General features: G+C 36.8%; 1 protein-coding gene and 1 non-coding gene across 2 annotated transcripts in view; one reads left to right on the forward strand and one right to left on the reverse strand.

Annotated features, from left to right (window-relative positions):
- Nucleotides 1-1463: 1463 nt before the first annotated feature.
- Nucleotides 1464-24095, reverse strand: part of GC (GC vitamin D binding protein) — a 45104-nt gene continuing 22472 nt past the window's right edge. The window contains exons 7-13 of the mRNA XM_006142906.3: nt 21711-21840; nt 19867-20069; nt 16523-16652; nt 15916-16013; nt 13658-13790; nt 4130-4184; nt 1464-1669 (exon numbers count right to left, since the gene is read on the reverse strand). Of these exons, the coding sequence (XP_006142968.1) occupies nt 4158-4184; nt 13658-13790; nt 15916-16013; nt 16523-16652; nt 19867-20069; nt 21711-21840 (721 nt within the window). The 3' untranslated portion in view covers nt 1464-1669; nt 4130-4157. The remainder of the gene's footprint in view (nt 1670-4129; nt 4185-13657; nt 13791-15915; nt 16014-16522; nt 16653-19866; nt 20070-21710; nt 21841-24095) is intronic.
- Nucleotides 7575-7679, forward strand: LOC114006805 (U6 spliceosomal RNA). Its single transcript, XR_003548483.1, has one exon. It is a non-coding gene; the product is annotated as a U6 spliceosomal RNA (small nuclear RNA).

Here is a 24095-nt window from a genome sequence, read left to right on the forward strand (position 1 = left end):
TGTGCTAGATAGTGTGTTGCCTTTTGATTTTATACCTTCAAAGTAGTTCTCTTTGAGGTTAGTGTCTCATTTTGGAATCCATATGGAAACAGGCTGTAATAGTTTCTGTCACAGAAGCTGCAAGAAGGTGAATATTTTATTTTCTAGTTTCTGGCGGCTAAAGGCATGGACGCTTGACCTTGGCTCAGTTAATACAATACTCCTTGCTAGGACTTAGAATTTTTTTTTTTTTTTTTTGAGAGATTTTCACTGTAGGGCGCGTGCGCTCGCCAGACAGACAGAGAGAGACATAGAGACAGAAAGCGAGAAATCACCCCCCAGGGGGGATGGTCACGCCGCAATCCCTTCTCCTCCATTCTCCTCTCGGGATCTTGGGCACGCACGCACACGCGCCCGGCGTGAGTTTTAAGCCACCGGGTCCGGGACACGAACCGCGGTCGACTACGTGGGAGTCCCGCGGCATAGCCATTACGCTAACTGCTGGTTCCTAGGACTTAGAATTTTGAGGGGTGACCAGAAATGATTTTGGTTGTATTTCCCATAAATATCCTTCATCTCTATGATATGAACCCATATGTATCATGAGGTGAATTCAAATTCCCTGATGCAATTAACTGTACATATAGACAGTTTTCCTTGGCTTGTCTTAGTTTGAGAGAACTGTTCATTCTGAACATATGGTCTTCTAGGGCAGAACATAGAGTTAGAACACCTCCATTTTCCCTGCAAAGAAGACACGTATAATATCATGTATACTGGGCCAGCATGTGTCATTAAGAGGGACTGGGTCACACTTAGCTAACACTGTTATTTAAGTTCAGGATCCAGTAGATTGAAAATCATGCTAGGCATACATGCGTACATGCGTGCGTGCGTGTGTGTGTGTGTGTGTGTGTCCGTCCGAGATCCTGAGAACAGAATAGAGGAGAAGGGATTGCAGCATGGCTATCCCTCCTGGGGGTGGGGGTATTTCTCACTTTCTCTCTCTGGCAGCAAATCTACATACCCTAAAGCAAAAACAAACAAACAAGAGATGGCATATATACATGGGGTTAAGCTGTAAACCAGCGGTATTTTTAGAAATTTGTCTCAATAAGTGGCTCTCAGAAGTCTTTAGCAAAAAGTAAACTTGTCCTGGCCATAAAAATTTTCTTTCTCCAAAATAAATGCCATACAACTCGTAGTGGGAAACAAGAAGGTAGCCTCTGGAATTTTTGTTTGTTTATGGTAAGAAGTGAGTTATGGTGGAAGGCTGGCTATCTTTTCCTTAATGGTTCCTACTAAGCCTGAAAAGCAATCAGGGATCGGAAGTTAGTGTGCTGGGAATTGTAAAATACGCTTTATATTGTGAATCTCTTACAGAGAAATAGAGGAGATTTAGAAGGCCGTAGAAGCTTATGGGTTTGAGGCTGCCAGCCTTTGGATCTCTAAGACACAGGGAATGATTCTACAGATCAACATTCTAAAGATTAAGATCATTTTAATTCATATTAATAGTGTGTATTATATTTCAATTTATTTTGACAACAAATCATCATACTTATGGTTGTACGAAAAGATTGTAGCTGGAAAAAGTAGGGAGTATCCTAGTTGTTTCCCTAGAAACTCAGCAGTTTTGCTCAGGTTCGGCCATCAGAGGTCATGCTCCATGGTGGTTCCAGCTGTAGGTCTTTGAGAATAATGGAAATGAATATGTTAGAAAAAGAGCAGGCAGCATCTATAATACAACTCAACAGACACATACAAATCATGCTATTCTTATGTTTATGCCAAAGACAAACTTGCCTAGCATGACCCATACATCCACTATGGCCCAACTTAGGGGTCCAGGATAAGAGAAGTAAGAAAATCCCCAAGCTGGGCCAATCCTGTGGCCTAATGGTTAAGGGAGCTGGAGAAATGAAGAAGGGATTGTGGCATGACCACAGTCCTTTAGAGGTGTGCTCTTGTGGTGCTCCTTCTTCCTCTCTGATGTGTGTACACAGCCTCTGGCAAATTAAAAAAAAAAAAAGTTTCTAGTACTAATAGTGAAGGCATATAAACATACTGCTGTAGTTATGCAAAGGTACATTATACGGGGGCCAGCAGGTGGTGTAGTGGTTGGGGCACTGGATACTGGATTCCCACATGGTTGACTGTGGTTTAAGCCCTGGACCCGGCGATTTGAAACTCATGCCAGGTGTGTGTTCGTGTGTGCCCAAGATCTCAAGAGGAAAATGGAGGAGAAGAGATTGTATTGTGGCCATCCCCCCCTGGTGGGGTGAGTTCTCTCTTTTTGTTTCTCTGTCTCTCTTCCTGGCGAATACATTGTATAGCAAAAATCTCTCTCTCTTTCAAAAAAAAAGGTACATTGTACAGTGTTTTGCTTTAAGCTAATGATGTATGTGACTTTCTGCTCTGTGAGAATGAATAATCATTGCCAGAGCAAATAAGCAACCAATATCATAATAAGAAACTTTAATCGTGGAACTGAGAAGTAATTCAGTAGCTTTTATTTTAGTAAAATACTGATGAGTGTGTTTTTTATCAAATTATATTCTACTATGTATTGAAGCAATGAGTCCCTTCATACTGTTTTCTCTTTTCTAGACAATATAATAGAGTTATAGCACAGTTCTATTTGTACGGATCAAGAAATTCCATCTTTTATCGTCATCAGTGAGTTTATTTATGCCTCAGAGTGAGAAAATTATTTAGAGAACCTTACATTTAGGACATAATATCTGTGTGCAGTAGGGAAAATTTTTAGTTTATATTCATAATGTCTAGTAGAAGCAGCAGGAGAACAACTTTGCTAAGATTACACTCGTACTTGTTTTTTTACACATTTCATGCACATGATCATCTCAGTCATTACAGTAACACACAAAGTAGATATTGAAATTGTCAATATACGATTAAGGAGACTGAGCTTTAGGCGGTGTAGACAACTTGTTCAAGTTCATAAAGATAGATATTTGGAGTGGAGACTCTATTTCTGACTGAATAATCCCAGAAATGAGTTTCCCTGACTCTCCTTTTGTACTGTCTCAGAATATTAACTTTATGTTTTAGTACTTCAGATGACTCAAATAATAAATGGTTGAAAAATTGAATATGATGAAATGATTTAATTTTGTTAGTCAATGGTATGAAGTTTGATTTCCACATCATTTGGGGCCAAGTTGTCAGTCAAGAAAATAAAAATTTGATCTATTTGAACAAATTTCATTCAACTAAAATCTGAGATAAACTATTTGTATCTTTAAATCTTAGATGTAATATATTTTTAAAGGTCTTTTTTTTTTTTTTTGCCATAGGGCGTGTGTACACTTGCCAAAGAGACAGAGAGAGACAGAGAAGGAAAGTGAGAAATAATCTTCTAGGGAGGATGGCCTTGCTGCTATTTGTTCTCCTTCATTCTCCTTTTGGGATTTTGGGTACATATGTACATGTGCCTGGTGTGATTTTTCAAGCTGCCGGGTCTGGGTCTCGAATCATGGTTGAGCACGTGGGAGTCCAGCACCTTAGCCACTACACCACCTGCTGGCACCTGTAATATTTTTTAAATGAATACCTGGAGAGAGATACATTTGTTGAAATGTGCATAGTTGAGGTTACCTTTAGTTTAAGGTGTTATGTCTAAAAAAAAGCTATTGCTATTTTACTTTTTAATATCTTTATTGGCTAATTTTAAGTGAGTGAAAATATAATATCTGAAAGAAGCAAGTGTCACTATTTCAACCATGTTGCTTTAGTTGAAAAATAATGCTTCTTTCCTCCTAGGGACCCTGCTTTGTTACTTTCAAGACTTGATAAACCTTGTCCTTAAACTCAGAGTTTTTTTTCTGCTAAAGTGTATCAAATTCCTTATATGTTCTGTATGTTGTCATTATTCTAGATGTGAGGTCAGGATGGATTTAGCACCAGGCTGGGAGCCAGAGACCCTGAACTCCAAACTTAAATTTGACCTACGTTAGCTGTGTGTACTTGTGTAAGCTCTTTAACTCTTCTAGAGAATCTCATCTGGAAAATAACTTTGAACACACACTAAGACAGATAAGTTAAAGCCTCCTTCCCATCTATGATTTTAAAAATACATTGCACAATGCTGAATTCTTTGCTGTTGCAGCTTAAAAAATATACTTACCCAAGATAATACAAAAGCACCAAGGTTACTAGATATTTTTCATCACAGCATCAATCTGATAATGAAAAAAGAATGTTATTCACTTTATGAAGTATTCATTTGTAGACTACTAGATCATGCAGAAGAAATACACAATTTGAAGCCTTGCTTAGAGAATTCTTACCAAAATGCAATTTTATATTGAAATTTGTATTGGCCACTCTTCACATTGATTTAGCTTTACATTGTCCCTGCCCTTGAAGAGTGTAATGTCTGCTGAGAAAAACAGACAAGAAAAAATGGTGGGGCCAACAGGTGGCACGTTAATAAAGGTTATGGACTTGCACATGGCTGACAGTGGTTCAAGTGCTAGAGTTGGAGGCTTGAAAATCATGCAGGGCATGTGTGCATGTGTGCCTAAAATCCTAGGAGGAGAATAGAGGAGAAGGAATTGTGATGTGGCCCATGCCCCCAGGGAGTGATTTCTCACTTTTCCTCTCTTTGTCTCTCTCCAGTGGGCATACTATCATGCAAAAACAAAACCAAACCAAACAAACCTACCAAAAAAAAAAAAAAAGACAACAGAGTTTAATAAGTACTAATTATTGGGTGTGCACCATATGTGTGGGACAAGAGAACTCTGAATGCCAGGAAAGTGCTCTTAGAGGAGGTGATGTCTATACTGAATCTTGAAGCCCAATGAAAGATTCAACAAGCCTAAGGAAATATGGAGCAACCTGGGTTAAGGCCCCCGCAGAGGCCTTGAGGTAGGAGCAAGTTTAATGTGCTTGGAAAACTTCAAATAGTTCAGGACCCAAGCAGAAGGCAGAATAAATAGTAATAGACCAGATTGGAGAGTAAACCAAGGGTCTAAACTCTCATGATTTTGTAAAAATTTGGAAGCAGCATAGAGCTACTGGAGGAGTGTATTAACCATTTTGTGTTTTTACAAAATGTATTTAGCCAGTCTAAAGATGGAATTGGGTGAGGTACTGGGGGCAGACTGGAGATGCGAGATCAATTTGGAGGTTGGAATATAGGTGGCAATGTCTGAAATTAAGCACCAACAGTGTAAATGAAGGTAGGTGGGAGACTGAGGAATCAGAATTGATAGGATTTGTTATTCAATTGCATGTGTATGAGAAAAGAGAAGAAGAAATTAAAGGTCATTAAGTTTTCATCTTGGGACAATGGGTAGTGATATTCAGAATTTGAAAATCACAGTAAGAGGTTTTTTTTTGGGAAAATGTTGACCATGTTGGGTTTGAATTTCTAGTGAGACAAGAAATTGTGGGATAAGAGAGCCTTATTGGTTAGTCAGATAAAAGCCTAGTGCTGAGGTTAGAGATCTTGGCTGGAATGAGAAAGCTGAGGTTTAATAGTATATGCATGCATGAGAACACTTGGGAAAGGGCAGTGTCATGGAAAGTGGAGAAGGAAACCAAGGGAAAAAAAGGAAAACAGAAATGTAAGAGAAGAATACAAGAAGAGAACATTATAAAATAGAATAAGAAAGGAAGAATCGTAGAAGGAACAAAAGTAGAAAATGATGATACAGATACCAAAGAAATTATCTCAAGAAAGAAGGCATCCGTAGTTGTGGATATCAAGAACTTTACAGAGAAGACTAAGGACTGAAAATACTTACTAGATTTAGCAAGAAGGAGATTTTTGGTGCTAATAGTGATATAGTATCATCAGAAACCAGACTGCAAAAAGTTGAATTAATAGGAAGTGTGAGAAATCAGAGTATATATTAGTACTCTTCATTCAAGAATCTTGCCTGTAAGGGGAGGAGAAATAATAACTAGAGAGGTATCTAAAATACATTATTTATTATTTTGAGATAAGGAAAAGAGTATTATATATTGGGCTAAGCCAGTAGAAAGGCAAAAAAAGACAATATAAGTAACAGAAGACTACAGAAAGTGAGATGGACAGAATTCAGAGTGATATTACCAACCTGGCTTCAGTTTTGCTTTTAACAATAATAATTTTAGAATTGAGTTACTAGTTAATAGTTAATAGCCTTCTGGTAGCAATACTTGCTTCAGTCATTATTAGTTACATTAGGGCTGAAGTTTTTGACAATAACATGGAGTTGAGAGTAATGAATGGACTAATACGGAATAAATGCATGATTTACCTAACATCATATAACCTCTGTAAATCTTATTCAACCCAGGCATAAAAGAGGTGTGAAAGTAGTATTTACTATTTAGAGTTGCTTTGGGATTCTATAAATATATACATGTCAGGTATTAATCTTCTGCTTAACATAGAGGGATGGCTTAAAAAATGCTAGCTATAACATTGAGCATCATCAAATGTAATTTTACTGAAAAAGAAAACAAATTACAATGGATGTACCAATTTTCTTCCTGATACAAGGAAGTCAGAGGCAAGGGGAGAGATTGAGAGAGGGGCAATGAGTGGGTAGAAAGAGGACATTGCTCTATTTGTCAGCCTCCTCTTTGTCCAGCTTCTACTCAGCTATTTGCATTTGTCTGTGTTTTCAACATATCATAATGAAGTCCAGCATACAACACTAGCTTCCTGAATATTTTAGAAAATTATGCTTGATATCCTCTAGTACTGTATTGGGACATCTTATAGGAAGTATAGTAATGAGTTCTTAGACTAGCACATGGGGGATGGGCAGAAAGTAGCCTGGTGGTTAAGGTGCTGTACTCCAACATGGTCGATGTGGGAGTTCGAGCCTCGGACCTGGTGGCTTGAAAATTACATTGGGTGCATGTGAGTGCTTGCCCAGAATCCCAAGAGGAGAATGGAGGAGAAGGGATTGTAACATGGCCATACCCTGGGGGATGATTTCTTACTGTCCATCTCACTAGCTCTCTCTGGGGAGTGCAAGAGCCTTTTGGCAAAAATATGAAGGGAAAACAAAGTACACATAGGAAGGTCCTACTTATTTGATGGTAGAGAGAAAAATTACTTCAAATATTTCAAACTATATATTTTTCTGCAGGCAAATGGACCTCTAAAGTAAAAACAAATAAGTTCTAAGAGTGCCATGGTAGAATCAAAAGAAAATCATATCAGTTGATCTATTTCCTGGTCATTTCAAGATAAGCATAAGAGGAGGGCTAGATTTCCACATAATGAAATGGTTTATTATGATTCAGAAGCCCCTGTTGCCACTCTTCCTGTGACTGTGCCAAGCATATACAGAATGGCAAATAGAGGTTGATCTCTGGACATAAGTGATTCGGAGTGAAATGGAGAGATGGGTATTACTTTTAAGCAAAAGCAGTTGTCATTCAATATTCAGGACAAGGAGATCTAATGAACCATGATTCAAATACAGTAGGATAGTGAGACAAGCATTCACATCAAGCACTGGGAATTAAAAGATTGCTGTTCTCACATTGTTGCTGTAACCAGAATTAGAAAGGAGAGGTGAGCTCACTAACAGTTATGAGATCAGTTTAGAAAGATAATCAGAGTGCTCACTTCAGCAACACATATTACTAAAGTTGGAACGATACACAGATTAGCATAGCCCCTGAGCAAGGATGACAAGCAGATCTGTTAAGCATTCCATCTTAAAAAAAAAAGAAAGAAAAAAATCAGAAAGGCTGATTGAAACACTGGAGAGGCCTTTCTTTGAGCACTCTCTACAATCTAGTGTGCAAAATATCTTGACTCCATATATCTTGACTCCATTCATCTCACTCTTTTTTTTTTTTTTTTAGAGGTTTTTGCTATAGGGTGTGTGCACTTCCCAGAAGGACAGAGAGAGACAGAGAGACAGAAAGTGAGAAATCACCCCCCAGGGTAGATGGCCACACCACCATCCCTTCTCCTCCATTCTCCTCTCAGGATTTTGAACATGCAAGCACACACACTCGGTGTGATTTGAAGCTGCTGGATCCAGCACTTGAACCACTGTAGAGTATGTGGAAATCCAGTGACATAACCATTATGCCATCTGCTGGCCCCCATCTCACTCTTCTTTAGCAATTACTGCAAGACTGGCTACTCAGCAACAGCACTGCTGAAAATGCACTGCCTTCTCGAAGTTGCAGTAGAAATTGAAAAACAAACAAACAAACAAAAAACAAAAAAACAAGCACCATTAGAATGATATTATATTCTGATGTAAAGCAACAGGAAGAAATGTAAAACAAAGGCTTGAAGGAAGCCCTTCTGCATAAAATTCTGCTTATTTTATATGATGTCAAAAAGGAAAGTGTGTGTTAGCTGGATAAAGAGATGATAAAAGGACATGGGAAGAGTTTCCAAAGTGATACTTTTTAGGAGAATCTTAATTTTTTATTTTTTTACTGTTTTTTCTTCCTTTTTAAAAGGCTGAGTCTCTCAGAGCAAATTCTGCTGGTAGCAAACAACTTTTAGGTAAGATGATTTTATTTTTCTAGGATAAGGAATTCTAAATTCAGCACAAATTTAGTCTATGGTAGGAAGAAATAAATCATTGAATTTGTTTGATAATAAATACTTAATGCCCCTAATGAACAGAACACTTTGATAATCTAATTTTTCAAGTTTTTAGGTCTAGAATCTTATGTAGTCTGAATTTTAGTGAAAGATAAAGATAACAAATATCTGAGAAATGTAAAGAATATAGGCTTTTCTTCTACTGTGCTGTTTTTTAAAAGAATTATTTTGTTTGTCAGTAATTATTATTATTTTAAAATTTCTATAGGGAACATGTATGAGAGAGAGAGTGAGAGAGAGAGAGAGAAGAGAAAGCAAGCCACCAGATCTGGGACTCAAACCCTTGTTGGCTACATGGGAGTCCAGTGCCTTACCCACCACACCACCTGCTGCCCTGCTCTTTTTATCTGGAATTCTGATTTTACAAATGGTTACATATAATATTAGCAAATAGGTTTGGGACTAGAGTATAAATATAGAAATTAGAAGAGAAATGAGGATCCCTAAATTTATAAAGAAGAAAATCAAACAGGATGTAGCTCCCTTTGTCAAACTGTATTAAGCCCTATATCGTAAAACACAAACAAGTAAAATTTCACTAGAAGATTAAGATGATTGAATGCATGACATGAGATTTTATAATAATATACAGCTTTATTTTAAAAAGCTACTCTAAGTATAAAAAAGCTGCTACTCAAAACAGCATAGACATGTTCTGGTTGCTAGAAAAGCCCAGGGAGGGCTCAGCAGACACTATAAAGGGAACATCGTGGCTTAATTTATTGAAGAATATCCTCATACATGAAGGTATCCAGCAGGGAAATAGCCCATTTCTACTTCTAGGAGAAAAATAAACTGACCGGGTATTTAAATGGAGGCTGAATGTCCTCTATAAACAACTAACTGAGTAAGAAAGTACACTAGATGATTACCATAGTTTTCTTCTGACATGTATCCTTTTGTGATTTCTAAAATTAAATTCCTGAATATTTTCAAATATTCTTTAATGGGAACCAGGCATTGGTGCTTTCATGATTTAATAAAAGAACAAAAGTTAATGTCAACTCTTGAAAAGAAATTCTTTTACTTGTGGAAAAGGATGTCTAGTTGGCATGAAATCATAACCTTAAACAACATTGACCTTTACATTTTAGGTAAATTATTTTTCTATAAAGACACAGAAAAATGACGGGTAAAAAAATGGATTGGAATTTCTCCTCCAAAATAGAACAACAATAAAACAATAGTAAAGTCCAGCCAAAATGCCTCAACCATCACCAGCAGAGTAGGAAAGGGATGAAACTTAATATCCTAAACTTCAGAAAGAGATGGACAAGGGGCCAAGAGATGACGTAGTGGTTAAGGTGTTGGACTCCCACATGGTCAACTGCAGTTCGAGTCTGGGACATGGTATGTTGAAACTCACACTGGTCATGTGTATGCATATGCTCAAAATCCCAAAGGGAAAATAGAGGAGAAGGGATAGTGGTGTGGCCATATTCCCATCCTGGGGGGTGATTTCTCTCTTTCTTTCTTTCTTTCTTTCTGTCTCTGTTTCTCCAGTGAGTGCATGTGCCCTACAGCAAAAATTTCTCTCTAAAAAAAAAAAAAAAAGATGAACAAAAGAAAAAAAAAATTTGATTTGGCATGGAATTATTCCCAGACCTGGTTCTATATTTCAGAAATGGAGTAGGCAAGACAGCAAAATTCTTGTAATTGTCACTCTAAATTAGCAATAAGGTGAAATGAATCATTGTTCTTATATTTGACTCTTTTAAATAATCGTAGTGATGGAGAGTAACAGAGAAAGTGAAGGAGGTAGACAAACGGGCTCTTTCTAAAAACCAATGAGACCTCTTCTCCATCCCCCATGACATAGAGCAGATACTGACCTGGTAAAGGAAATCTTAGAATAAAGACATTTACCAAAATCTAAAAAGTCAGAGCATTACTTAGGTCTGCTAACAAAGAGTCCACAAAGTATAAATGGCTTTCCTCTCCTTTAAACCTCTAGTCTGTGTAAAGATGAATAGAACCAAAGTACTAGATTCATGTTAGTTTATAGGAGAAAACCTTTCTTTTTTGGAGAGGGTTTTTTTTTTTTTTTGGCTATAGGGTGCGTGCGCTCGCCAGAAAGACAGAGAGAGACAGAGAGACAGAAAGTGAGAAATCACCCCCAGGGGGGATGGCCATGCTGCAATCCCTTCTCCTCCATTCTCCTCTTGGGATCTTGGGCATGCATGCACACACGCCTTGCCTGCGTTTTATGCCACTGGGTCCCAGTCGTGAACCGGTCGACTACATGGAGTCCAGCGACATATTATGTTAACTGCTGGTCCCTAGGAGAAATCCTAATGGACTCAGATGTAGAGCACAGGACAATGTTAATTCACCAATGGTCAGACAAAATATTTAGCCAGAGCTGCCTACATTTTGCACAAGGTAAAAACAAAAACCCAAACCAATTGGTGTTAGCAGGTGGTTAAGGCAGTGGACTCCCACATGAAAGACTGCAGTTTGAGTCCGGGACTCAGTGACCTGAGGATCATTCCAGGTGCATGTGCATGCGTGCCTGTGTGTGCCTAAATTCTCAAGAGGAGAATGAAGGAGAAGGGATTATGGTGTGGTCATCCTCCTAGGGGGTGATTTCTCACTTCCCTCTCTCTGTATCTCTATCTTTGTCCTTTCTAGTGAGTGCAAATGCTTTGCCCTATGACAAAAAACCTTAAGTCCCCCCGCTCCTCGCCAAAAAAAAATCTGAAACCAAAACCAAAAACTGAAACCAAGAAACAAAAACCTCTGACAACTACATATATATACATTTAAGGGAGATAGAGAAGGAAAGAGAAAGGGGACAAGGGGGTGGGGAACAGAATAAAGGGGTGAGAAAGGGAGGAGAAAGAGACAGGGAGGAAGGGACATTTTAAAGAAAGACCAACCCAAGAATAACAAAAGTTGAGAAAAGTGAGGAGAGAAATTAAAAGTTATATAAAAGTTCCAATTTCTTTATCTTTCAGGGTTGGGAGGCAATTGATAGTGTTGAAAAAATTTTGTGATTAAAATTATGTGATAAAAATTATGTGATAAAAATTTTGTGATAAAAATTAGAGATTTTTGCTATAGGGTGGTGTACTTGCCAGAGAGACAGAGAGACAGAAAGTGAGAAATCGCCTCCAGTGGGGGATGGCCATGCTGCAATCCTTTTGCTTCCATTCTCCTTTCAGGATTTTGGGCATGTATGCACACACACTTGGCATAAGTTTCAAGCCACCAGATCAAGGACCTGAACCATGATTGAATACATGGGAGTCCAGCATTTTAACCACTATGCCTCTGGCTGGCTGCAAAGATGATTAATATTTTGGGTCAGCCTGTGGTGTGGTAGTTAAGGATCCTCGATACCATATATGGTTGATTTTGGAACTGGTATCTTGAGAAACATGCCAGGCATATGTGTGTGCGTGCCCAAAATCCTGACAGGAGGGAGAAAAGGAAAAAGTATAGTGGCATGACAATCTCTCATGGGGGGGGTGCTTTCTCATTTTTTATCTCTCTGGTGAGCATCCATATGCACCTTCTGGAAAAACTGAAGAAAAAATTATTAATATTTTAATATTCTTAAAAGTCTTTTTTGAACTCTTAGTTTTGAAAATAACTATTGTAATTAAATATTTTTGTGGTCTTTAGAAATTTTTCAGTTGTAATTTTTTCTTGCATCATATTAAAACAAAAATTAATTTTTAAAAAGAATTATTTAATTTTATTTATTATTATTATTTTAGAGAGGTTTTCCTATAGGGCAAAAATAGTGAGCATGTGTTCACTAGAGAGACAGAGACAAAGAGAAAGTGAGAAATCACACCTTAGCAGGGATGTCCACACCACATTCCTTTCTCCTCCATTCTCCTCTCAGGATCTTGGGCATGCATGAACATGCACCTGGTGTGAGTTTTAAGCTGCCAGATCTGGGATTCGAACCACTGTTGACTACATGGGAGTCCAGTGATGTAACCATAATTCTACCTGCTGGTCCCAATTTTGTTGTTATTATTTTTTTATTTGCTATAGGACACAGTGTTGGAAAGACAGAGAGAAAGTAAGAAAGCAAAACATCAGATCAGGAGTTAAACTGTGGTCGACCATATGGAAGTCTAGTGCCTTAACTACTATGCCACTTGCCAGCCCCATAAATGTAATATTTTCATAATTAAAAAAGAAGGTACGATATCCCACTTATCTGAAAATATTTTCGTCAGTCTACTACCTACCTATAGATATACATCTTTCTACAGAAACACACATACATACATATATAAAATAATACAATAATATTTACCCTCAATGTGTGAGATGAACTCTGATATTTCTACTGTATCCTTATTTTTATCTTCTTTCTTCTTTTTTTTTTTGGAGAGGTTTTTTTTTTTGCTATAGGGCACGTGTGCTTGCCAGACAGAGAGAGACAGAGAGATAGAAAACGAGAAATCATCCCCCAGGGGGGATGGCCACGCCGCAGTCCCTTCTCCTCCATTCTCCTCTTGGGATCTTGGGCACGCACGCACACACGCCCGGCGTGAGTTTAAGCCCCTGGAGTCCGGGACTCGAACCGCGGTCGACTACATGGGAGTCCAGCGACATAGCCATTACGCTAACTGCTGGTCCCTCTTCTTTCATTTTTGAAAGCTGTTACTATGTTACATCCTACACTATATTTTCCCTATATCTGTAACCCTCTTGTTTCTTTTTTTAAAGATAATTCTTTTATTTGAATTTATTCACTTATTTATTTAAATTTAACAAGAGAGGAGAGTTGGGTGGGGTGAGGAAGTGAGAATGCAAGACATGTGGGAGTCCAGCACCCATAACCACCACACCACCTGCTGGCCCCAACCCATTTATTTCTTTAAAAAAGTATAAAATGTCACAAGTTTTACAGCTCACTGAATTTGCTTTTAAATGAGCATAACATGGACATCGTCATTTTTCTTACTTTCATTGCATTGACAAATTTACAACAGCACCAGGAAAAGCCTGTCACACGATGGCATTTCAAGAACAAGAACGAGTAAGTCTGAGTACATAGGTTCGTAAAAGGCTCTGCAGTGGCGGCTAGAAGGTTACTGCTCCTACCTCTGAGTCACAGTAGAGAGGAGGCGAATTAATGGAACAGCACTTGGAGGCGAAGTCCGAGCGCTCCTCCACCAGCTTGGCCAGTTGGGAGGGCGTGGCATCAGGCTGTTTTGCTGCCAGTCGCTCTGCCAGTCTGAAAGACCATTTTAGGTAAAGTTTTTACTGGATTTATTTTATAAACATTTCCAGTGCAAAATGGTAGTCATTTCAGGTCTTTTACAATTTAAAAAGCGAAAATAGAAATACTTGCCTGTCTGAAGAAAATTGGGTAGCTGTGAAATGAATTTTGTTGTCGGTTTGAGATTAGAAAGTGAATCCTATGCTTTCTTTCAAGATCATAAGAGAAAAATACAAATTGTGGCTGAATTTGAATTCTCATCTTCCCCCCTTTCCATTTGCTCATTATATCAGCATGAATGACTTTCTCTTCTGTTTTCCCGGATCATTCACCTCTTCTCCAGTTTAGATTTCAAGCTTCATAAAAAATACTTTGTTCCCAGTACCTCATACCTCCTTAATGCTCTTTGTCTTTTCTCTCATGTCAGATCATTTCCCCTTAGTTTCTCACTCCTCCTCTCACTGTGCTGGAAAACAGTGCAATGGAGCCAGGAAACTTCTGCCCTTGTTTTCACTACCAGCCCTTCCTCTTACTTTCAAAGCAGTGATAGGACTACATCTCTTGCTTCTTTCAGTTTGAGCACTCTCTGATCTTGGCGTCTCTTCACCGTCACGAAGAGCAACCCAGTCTAATTTTATGACTTTTTAAGAAGCAATTGCCAACCCAGTAGTGGGCACTGGGAGGTAGAGTTGGGCTTGGCAAAGTGGATGCTGGGAAGGGACAAAAGCATGAAAGAATCAGTTCAATTTGCTCATTAAAGCATTATTAAAATGAGTAGTCTGGGGCTGGCAGGTGCTGTGGTGATTAAGGCACTGGACTCCCACATGAATGACTACAGTTTGAGTCCCACACCTGGCAGCTTGCTTTTTTACTCTCTGTCTCTCCTTCTCTCTCACTTTCTCTGGTGAATTTTTTGAAAGAAAAAAAAGAAAAAGTTAAAAATAAGTAATTCTTTAAAAACAACAGCAACAAAAAATGAATGTCTGAGCTGGGAGAGGTGGCAAGTGGGATCAGAGGGAACTCAGAGGATGAAAAGAAAATTTAAAAAAAAAAAAAACCTAAACTGAGTAGTGTTAATCTTCTCTAATTTCGTAACTCTGAATATCAATTCTGCTACATACTCATCTGGAATTGAAACTAGGTAAATTATTACTCAATTGCCCTGTACAATCCTAGAGTTCTGTTGGTACAGAACTTAATCTTCATTTATCTGTTCACCAGTAATTTATTCTGCCACCATCATATTTTACCACATTGTACAGTTAAACAATTTTCTGACAAAAGAAATATTATGCCTTTCACAGTTTTTCATTTTCTTTCCTTCTTAGCTTGGCTAAGGTAAAATTCATGGAAGTCATTATAGGAGGTGTCCTATTTTGGGAACTTGTCAAAAAGATCTTTGTGTAGAGTTCTGTCTGTGCTTACATATGGTTTATGTTGTTCGAAATGATTTAAAATGGATTGGAAAATTTTACTAAGTAAGCTTGAGAATGGTACGGTCTTCTCGATGGAGTTTCTCTTCCAAGAACCCAGTACCTTGACTTTCATTATTATGACCTATTTTAGTGTTAATGCCTATTTACAAAGAAATGCTTTTTACTTCTCTTGAGGAAAAAATGACTATTATATAACATTATTGATAATTAGTGCATGCATTCCCAACTTACAGTGGAAATTGCTCTTGATAGCGGACACTATACTTGATTGACAGATGGGATTGTCTTAATTAGGTAATATACCATGAAGTTAGATGCTATTTTCAATTGGTTTTATAGTTTTTTAATTAGGTACTGGGGTGTCTACAGATAATGTTGGGGCAAGAATGCTGATAAACTGTGTGTTCATTTAGTTATTCTAAAACAAGTCAATGCAGATAGATTTCTGAATTTAAATTTTGGTGACCATGTTCTATTATAATTGGCCTCTCATCTGACATATACACTCTTTTCCTCCAGAAAGGAGCTCACTGCTTCTTACACAGATATTAGCTTGGAACTGTATTTTTAAAAATTTTTAATTGTACCTGCTCTTTTTATCTTTCACTTAACATTATCTTCAACTTTCAACCATGCTTTCCAATCACAAATTAAGCAAATATTATTCATTAATTTAGAGGATACAACTAGAACAATTCCCTTACTTTTTCTTGTATTCAGTAAATGTGTTTTCTGAATAATCTGCACATAGTTCTTGTCCCTTGTGAACAAAAGAAGATAATTCTTTCTTCAGTAGAGGCCCCTGTAAAACAAAACAAAACAAAACAAAAACCAGTAATTGCATAACAAAATTATTTGTCTCGAAACACTGTCCTATGAGGATGCTAAATCAGAATCCTATATCTGTATCAGTATGAGTATTTATTATTTACATCAAGCACCAGCAAACATTTTCCGCATAAGGCCAGAGAATAAATATTTTAGGCTTTGTGGGCTATATATGGTCTCTGTTGCGACTTCCCAACTCTGCATAAAAAACACTCATACACAATGCATAAGTGATGAGCATTGCTGTATTCTGATGAAACTTTATATATCGACACTGAAATCAGAATTCATATGATTTTTGTGTGTCATAAACTATTAATCTTCTGATTTTATTTTTTCAACTATTGAAAAATATAAAACTATCCTTTCATTCTTAGCTCATAGTCTATACAAAAGTAGGTAGATGGCTAGGTTTGGCCCATGAACTACACTTTACCAACTCTTGATCTACATGGTTGGGAAGGAAAATGTATCAAGTCATACCTTAGCATTAAAACAGGCAGTAGAGTCTTCAGAGACGCAGCATTCACCAAGGCTCTTCAGAGTTGGCTCAAGAATTTTACTGAGGAAGACTTCTGGAACATGAGTCCTCCTACTTAGTTGAAATGTATACCTGCATGGGAGAGAAAAGGAGATAGTCCTTTTTAATCTGTACATAAATATGTGTGCATGTTTCAAAATGCAACATTATCTATCATAAAGAGCATTTGGTTTTAGCATCTTCATTAAAAAGAAGAGATTTTACTAAAACTACCTCCAAATCACTAGGCTACAATTATATTTTGATTGAAATACAGGTTATTAATACTTTTTTTGAAGCTCTTGTGACTAGTTAGTGCTGAATAAGAGCTCTTTGTGTAGGGGCTGGCAGGTGGTGTGGTAGTTAAGCATGCTGGACTCCCACATGGCTGATCGTAGTTTGAGTCCTGCACCTGGTGGATTGCTCTCTCACTCTCTCTCTCTCACTCACTCTGTCTCTCCCTGGTCAAATTAAAAAATAAATAAATAAAGTTAAAAAAACAAAAGCTGTGTGTATAATATATATTTTATACTTATTAGACATAAACATGCCTACCTCAAATGCATATAGAACTATCCTATGTAAATAAATACAACTAGCCCTCAATAAACATCAAAATGGCTAGCCCTCAATAAACATCAAAATGGCACTTTAAGTGACTTTTCTGTGACTATTGTTTAGTGTAAATTCTTCTTTATTTTTTTTGAAATGTTTTTGCTAGAAGGTGTGTGCTTGCCAAAAAGACAGAGACAGACAGAGAGAAAGAAAGTGAGAAATCACCCCTCAGGGGGGATGGCCACACCACAATCCCTTCTCCTCCATTTTTCTCCAGGAATCTTGGGCATGCATGCACATGCACCTGGTGTGAGTTTAAGCCACCAGGTCTGGGACTCAAACCACATTTGACTAGACGGGAGTCCAGTGACATAGCCATTGCGCCAACTGCTGGTCCTATAAATTCTTCTATTATGTCTTATTCTACTTATAAAAACAGTGAGTGTATAGAAAATTCAAATACATTTTGTCCAATTTAAGTTCTGCTGTCTGATATTGCTAACTGAAATATCAACCCATTTCTTCAAACTATGAAATATTTTATGCCATGGGTATGCATGCACACATAGTTATAAAAACAATGATATATAGTTAGCTTTTTATTGATTGGATGAAATAAGAGGGTTTATCATTTCTTCCCATTTAATCTCATATTTCTTTAATGATAGTGAATACCAATACTGTCAAGAAAAATTATTTTATATTTTGCTCTCTGTTTTCAGTATATCAAACGTTTACTGTTCAAAAGTTGGATATACTTCAGGCTTTTGATTTGAGATTTTGAACTAGAAGTAATATGGTAAAATTAGTTAATAATATGATAAACTTTTCTGATGCCAGGAAAATACACTTCATCTGTTTCAGCCTTTTTATTATGTAAAAAGGTGTTTTCACTTTTTTCTTACTTTCTTCTATATTTCTACACGTTTCTCTTTTTTATTTTGGAGAGGTGTTTTATTTTTTTTATTTTTTATTTATTTATTTATTTATTTTGCTATAGGGCGTGTGCACTTGCCAGATAGAGAGAGACAGAGGACAGAAAGTGAGAAATCATCCTCCCCCCCAAGGGGGGATGGACACGCCACAATCCTATCTGCTTCATTCTCTTCTCTGGATCTTTCTTGGGCACACACGCACACACGCTGGGTGTGAGTTTAAGCCTCCGTGTCCAGGACTTGAACCGTGGTCAACTACATGGGAGTCCAGCAACATAGCCATTATGCCAACTGCTGGTCCCTAATTACTTTCTTTTTAAGAGGACAATAAACACTACTGAGAGAATGTTTTTGCTAGAAGGTGTGTGCTTGCCAAAAAGACAGAGACAGACAGAGAGAAAGAAAGTGAGAAATCACCCCTCAGGGGGGATGGCCACACCACAATCCCTTCTCCTCCATTTTTCTCCAGGAATCTTGGGCATGCATGCACATGCACCTGGTGTGAGTTTAAGCCACCAGGTCTGGGACTCAAACCACATTTGACTAGACGGGAGTCCAGTGACATAGCCATTGCGCCAACTGCTGGTCCTATAAATTCTTCTATTATGTCTTATTCTACTTATAAAAACAGTGAGTGTATAGAAAATTCAAATACATTTTGTCCAATTTAAGTTCTGCTGTCTGATATTGCTAACTGAAATATCAACCCATTTCTTCAAACTATGAAATATTTTATGCCATGGGTATGCATGCACACATAGTTATAAAAACAATGATATATAGTTAGCTTTTTATTGATTGGATGAAATAAGAGGGTTTATCATTTCTTCCCATTTAATCTCATATTTCTTTAATGATAGTGAATACCAATACTGTCAAGAAAAATTATTTTATATTTTGCTCTCTGTTTTCAGTATATCAAACGTTTACTGTTCAAAAGTTGGATATACTTCAGGCTTTTGATTTGAGATTTTGAACTAGAAGTAATATGGTAAAATTAGTTAATAATATGATAAACTTTTCTGATGCCAGGAAAATACACTTCATCTGTTTCAGCCTTTTTATTATGTAAAAAGGTGTTTTCACTTTTTTCTTACTTTCTTCTATATTTCTACACGTTTCTCTTTTTTATTTTGGAGAGGTGTTTTATTTTTTTTATTTTTTATTTATTTATTTATTTATTTTGCTATAGGGCGTGTGCACTTGCCAGATAGAGAGAGACAGAGGACAGAAAGTGAGAAATCATCCTCCCCCCCCAGAGGGGATGGCCATGCCACAATCCCTTCTTCTCCATTCTCCTCGGGATCTTGGGCATGCACGCACACGTGCCCGGTGTGAGTTTAAGCCACCGGGTCTGGGATGCAAACCTCAGTTGACTACATGGGAGTCCAGCAACATAGCCATTACACTAACTGCTGGTCCCAACACACATTTCTCATTAGCAACCTGGTGCTAAGTTAGGAAGTATAATCATTCTTAAATTAATTAAGAAGAGATTAAAATTTAGAAAGGGTTCAGTTCATTTCTTTTGGTCATAGACAAAAATCAGAGGAGATAGAGTTAGGAGTCTCAGGCTTTTTTCTCCATAAAATTCTTCCTACTAAACTTGTTATTCATCCAAACCAGATACTTAATTTTAAAAATCTGAGCTATTTAAAATAAATGAACAAATACTTAAAGTTCATGAAAAGTGTAAAAAGTACTTGGCGTCTGCTGGAGAGGAGTGGCAGCATCTTTCCTCGCTGTGGCCTGCTGTGAGACTCCTTTTGCCCGGATGAACTTCAGATGGAAATGCATTACACATCACCCCTACTTACTGATCTAGGACTCTGGCGTGTCCTTGATCACACACATCTTTATTCGTAGGCATCTCAATGTCTGGCAGCTCAGGTGGTTGGGCAGCTGGCATAAAGTAAGTGCACACAAAAATGTCCATGGGTGTTTTTTCTCGGCAACAGTCTTCAAACTTAGAATTCTTTGTGGATAAGTTATCACAGATTTTTACCGTGTGTTCAGGCAGCTAAAAAAGGAATGGTCAGTTTGCACAGTGTTAGTTTCCTGATTGGTCTAATTAAAAATAAGGCTCACAAGTCTCAGCATCATGTTTATAAAAAATTAGCGTGAAAACTCTCAGAAAGTAAATTGGTTCAATGTTGGGAAGGCAATTGTCTCTATGTACTAAAAATCTTAAAAATGCTAGAAATTCAATTATTAAGAATTTATACTTAAAATAATATGGATACAGAGAAGACTTAACTGTAAGGTTATATGTGCAGCATTGCTTAAAATATGGAAAAGCAATAACTTAAATATAAGAGGATTAAATAAAAATACGATAGCTCAGGAGATAGAGATAATGCATTAAATAAATGCAATCAAATGTGTGGCAAATATATACAAACTTGACCATTAAACATCACTGTAGAGAAGCCGTTATTAATATGGACAGGCATTCTGAATGGAAAAGACCAGGAGCACAGTACATCTATTTCTAAAGCAGTCAATGAGATCTTAGAGACTAACCTTCATCTAAAGCAACTATTCAAATCTGCATCTTCTTAAAAAGGATTATACACTTTGAAAATGATAAAGAAAATTGAGATGACCATCAAATTATAAAATGTATAGTAAAAACTATTGCAGGCTCTAATCCAATGGTTGTGATCTTGTCTAGTAGAGCTTTATGTGACAATGAAAATGATCTGCGTGTGTACTCCAGTAATATTGTGTGTTTGAAATGTGGTTTGTGTTGACTGAAAATTGAATTTTAAATTACATTCAATTAAAAAATATTTAATTTTGTTTCATTCTAATTAAAAAAAATAGTTTTAGATTTTTTTACATAGGATGTGTGTACTCATCAGAGAAAGACAGAGAGAGGGAAGGTGAGAAATCATACCCCCACAAAGGGATGGTCATGCCACAATCTCTTCTCCTTTATTCTCCTTTAGAGACTTTGGGCACATATGCTCATATGTCCAGCATGTTTCTCAAGCCCCCAGATCCTAGGCTTGAATTGCAGAGTCAGCCATGTGGAACCCAGCACCTTAACCACCATGCCACCTGCTGGCCCCTAATTCATTATAATTAAATTTCAATAACCATATGTGGTTAGTGATTATTGTACTGGGCAATGCAGAGTAGTAAGGTCTTGGGAATCAGATAACTTTGTCCTTGTGTGCCACTAACTAGTCGTGTGGTCTCAAATTAGTGATTCTTGCTAATGTTCTTTTCTCATCTGTAGAATGAAGTTAAGAATATATTTATATCTCATGGAATACATGTGAGAATCTTTTAAGATAATGTATGTGAAAAGTAACTTTAAAGAACACTTATTGGGATCAGCAAATGGCATAATGGTTACATTGCTGTACTCCCATGTAGCCAACCGTAGTTCAAGTCCTGGACCCAGTGGCTTAAAACTCATGCTGGGTGCATGTGTGTGTGTGCCCAAAATCCCAGGAAGAGAATGGAGGAGAAGAGATTGTGGTGTGACTATCCCCCAGGGGGTAATTTCTTGCTTTCTGTCTCTCTGTCTTGTGAGTGTATGTACCCTATAGCAAAAATCTCTCTCTCTCAAAAAAAAAAAGGCAATTATCATTCAGTATGCGATACTCAGTACTTGACCCATGTTGATCATAATGATAGGGATCTTACTTACCTCCTTGGCCATGCAGTCCTCAGCAGTAGACTCACAGCACTTAGAGAGGATTTTATTAATATCTTCAGCGAGTGGTAAAACATCCTCCAGTTCAGCAGTTGGCACTTTCTGGGCTAACTTTATGAGATGGCTAAACAGTTAAACACGAATTTGTTAGCTTACTCACATTCTCATTTTTTTTTATTTCATTCTGAACATGCTGCCTGGGGGAATAGTATAATTTAAATTCTTTGGCCTCAATAGTTGCGCAGAACACATCCGCTAAGAGATGGATCCTATCTGTCAAAGTCACTGATTCAAACTAAAAACTTCCCCAATGAATGTTTTCAAATTTCTGTTAGTAAACTGTAGCTTCTATTCTGCCAAATGTACATAGTTGAAGCATGCCTTTGAAATGTCAGCTCTAAAACAACAGTAAAGCAAGCAATCTCTCCATTTATAAGGACAATATTTTATTTACATGGCTCCTTACAGTCTTTTAAAACATAGTTTTGTAAATCCACTTAGAAACTATAGAGAAAGTAAAAGAAGTTTAAAAGACCTATAGCCCTACACTACTGAGCTAATAAATGTTGATGTTTTGGGGTGTGCTCATTTATATTTTATAAGGTTTACTTTTTAAAGTATTTTTATTTACTTATAGGGTTATGCTATACTATTCCCATATTTCTGTTTTTCACTAAATATATCAGGAATATAATTAAATAGTATTTGTTGTGTTACTATTATTAATGTAGTTGGAATATCAATAAATATTCTTTTAAAAAATTGTGGAGAGAAAATGACATTAAATTTGCCACCTCTGTTTTTTTATAGTATGTAGTTGAGTGGTGTTAAGTATATTCACATTATAATAGTACAACAGATCTCTAGAACTTTTTCATCTTAGAAAGATAAAACTGTATTCTGATTAAATTTGGATTTCCTTTCTTCCCTCCCCAGCTTTAATAACTACCTTTCTATTTGCTGTTTTTGTAATTTTGACTATTTTATGTACTTCATATAAGTAGAAGTGTACAGAATGTGTGACCAACATATTTTACTTCACATAAGTCCTTGAGGTTCATTCATGTTGAAGTACATGATAGGATTTTCTTCTTTTTTAAAGTTATATAATATTCCATTGTGTGTACATACTATATTTTCTTTTAAAAACTGAAATATAATAATTGAACATATTTATGGAATGAAAGATTTTTGATACAAGAATACCATGTGTACTGATTCAATCAGGGTAATTAGTAATGACTATTGCAATCATTTGTCTTTACTTTGTGTTGGGAATACTCAAAACCCTCTTTTTGAGCTACTATGAGATATACAGGAAGTTATTATTAATTATAGTCACCCTACAGTATTTTATAACACTGGAGATTGTTCCTATTTGTAGTACTATCTCTGCCCTTCAATATCTCTCTATTCCTCCCTCTTAATCTTTCCCAGCCTCTAGTAGTCACTCTTTTATCCTCTATGACGTGAGGTCATCTTGCACCACATTTGCTTCGTCAACTTGTCTATCAATGAACATGTGCATTCCTTCTCCCTCTTGGCTGTTGCAAATAATGCTGCAATGAACATGAGAGTGCAAATAATTCTTTGAGATTCTGTTTTGAATTCTTTTGGATATATAACAAGAAATGGATTACTAGATCATATGGTAATTCCATACTTAACTTTTTGAGGAAATTCCACATTATTTTTCATAATGTATGTACCATTTTACATCTCTACCAACAGTGTACAAGTATTACAATTTCTCTGCATTCTTGCCAACAGTTTTTATAATAGTTTCTGTTTTGACAGTGACCATACGAATGGATATAAGATGGTATGTCATAGTAGTTTGGATTTTCTCTTAGGATTAGTAAAGTAATGTTAAATACTTTTTATATATGTGTTGTTGGGCATTTGTGTGTTTTATTTGGAGAGTTGTTTAAGTCCTCTGACCATTTTTAAATTGAGTTATTTTGTTGTTACTGAGTTTATGTATTCTCAATAGTAATCATTTTCAGATACATGATTTGCAAGTATTTTATCCCATTCCATAAATTGTCTTTCACACTGTTGATTGTATTGTTTGATGTACAGAAGTTATAAAGTTTGATTCAGCCCCGTTTGTTTATTTTACTTTTGTTTACCTATGCTTTGAAGTCATATCTAAGAAATCATTGTCAAATCTAAGATCCCGAAACTTTCCCATGTTTTCTTCTAGGGGTGTTAAGAGTTTCAAGTTTTGTGTGTAAGTCTTTAACCCATTTTTGAATTAGATTTTGTATCTGGTGTAAGATAAAGTCCAAATCATTTTTTTTTTTTTGCTTGTGAATATTCAGTTTTCCCATCATCAGTTGTTAAAGAAACCACCTTTTCCCCATTGTTCAATCTTGG

This window comes from Tupaia chinensis, unplaced genomic scaffold, assembly GCF_000334495.1.
Source record: "Tupaia chinensis unplaced genomic scaffold, TupChi_1.0 Scaffold000086_1, whole genome shotgun sequence".
NCBI classification, from domain to species: domain Eukaryota; kingdom Metazoa; phylum Chordata; class Mammalia; order Scandentia; family Tupaiidae; genus Tupaia; species Tupaia belangeri.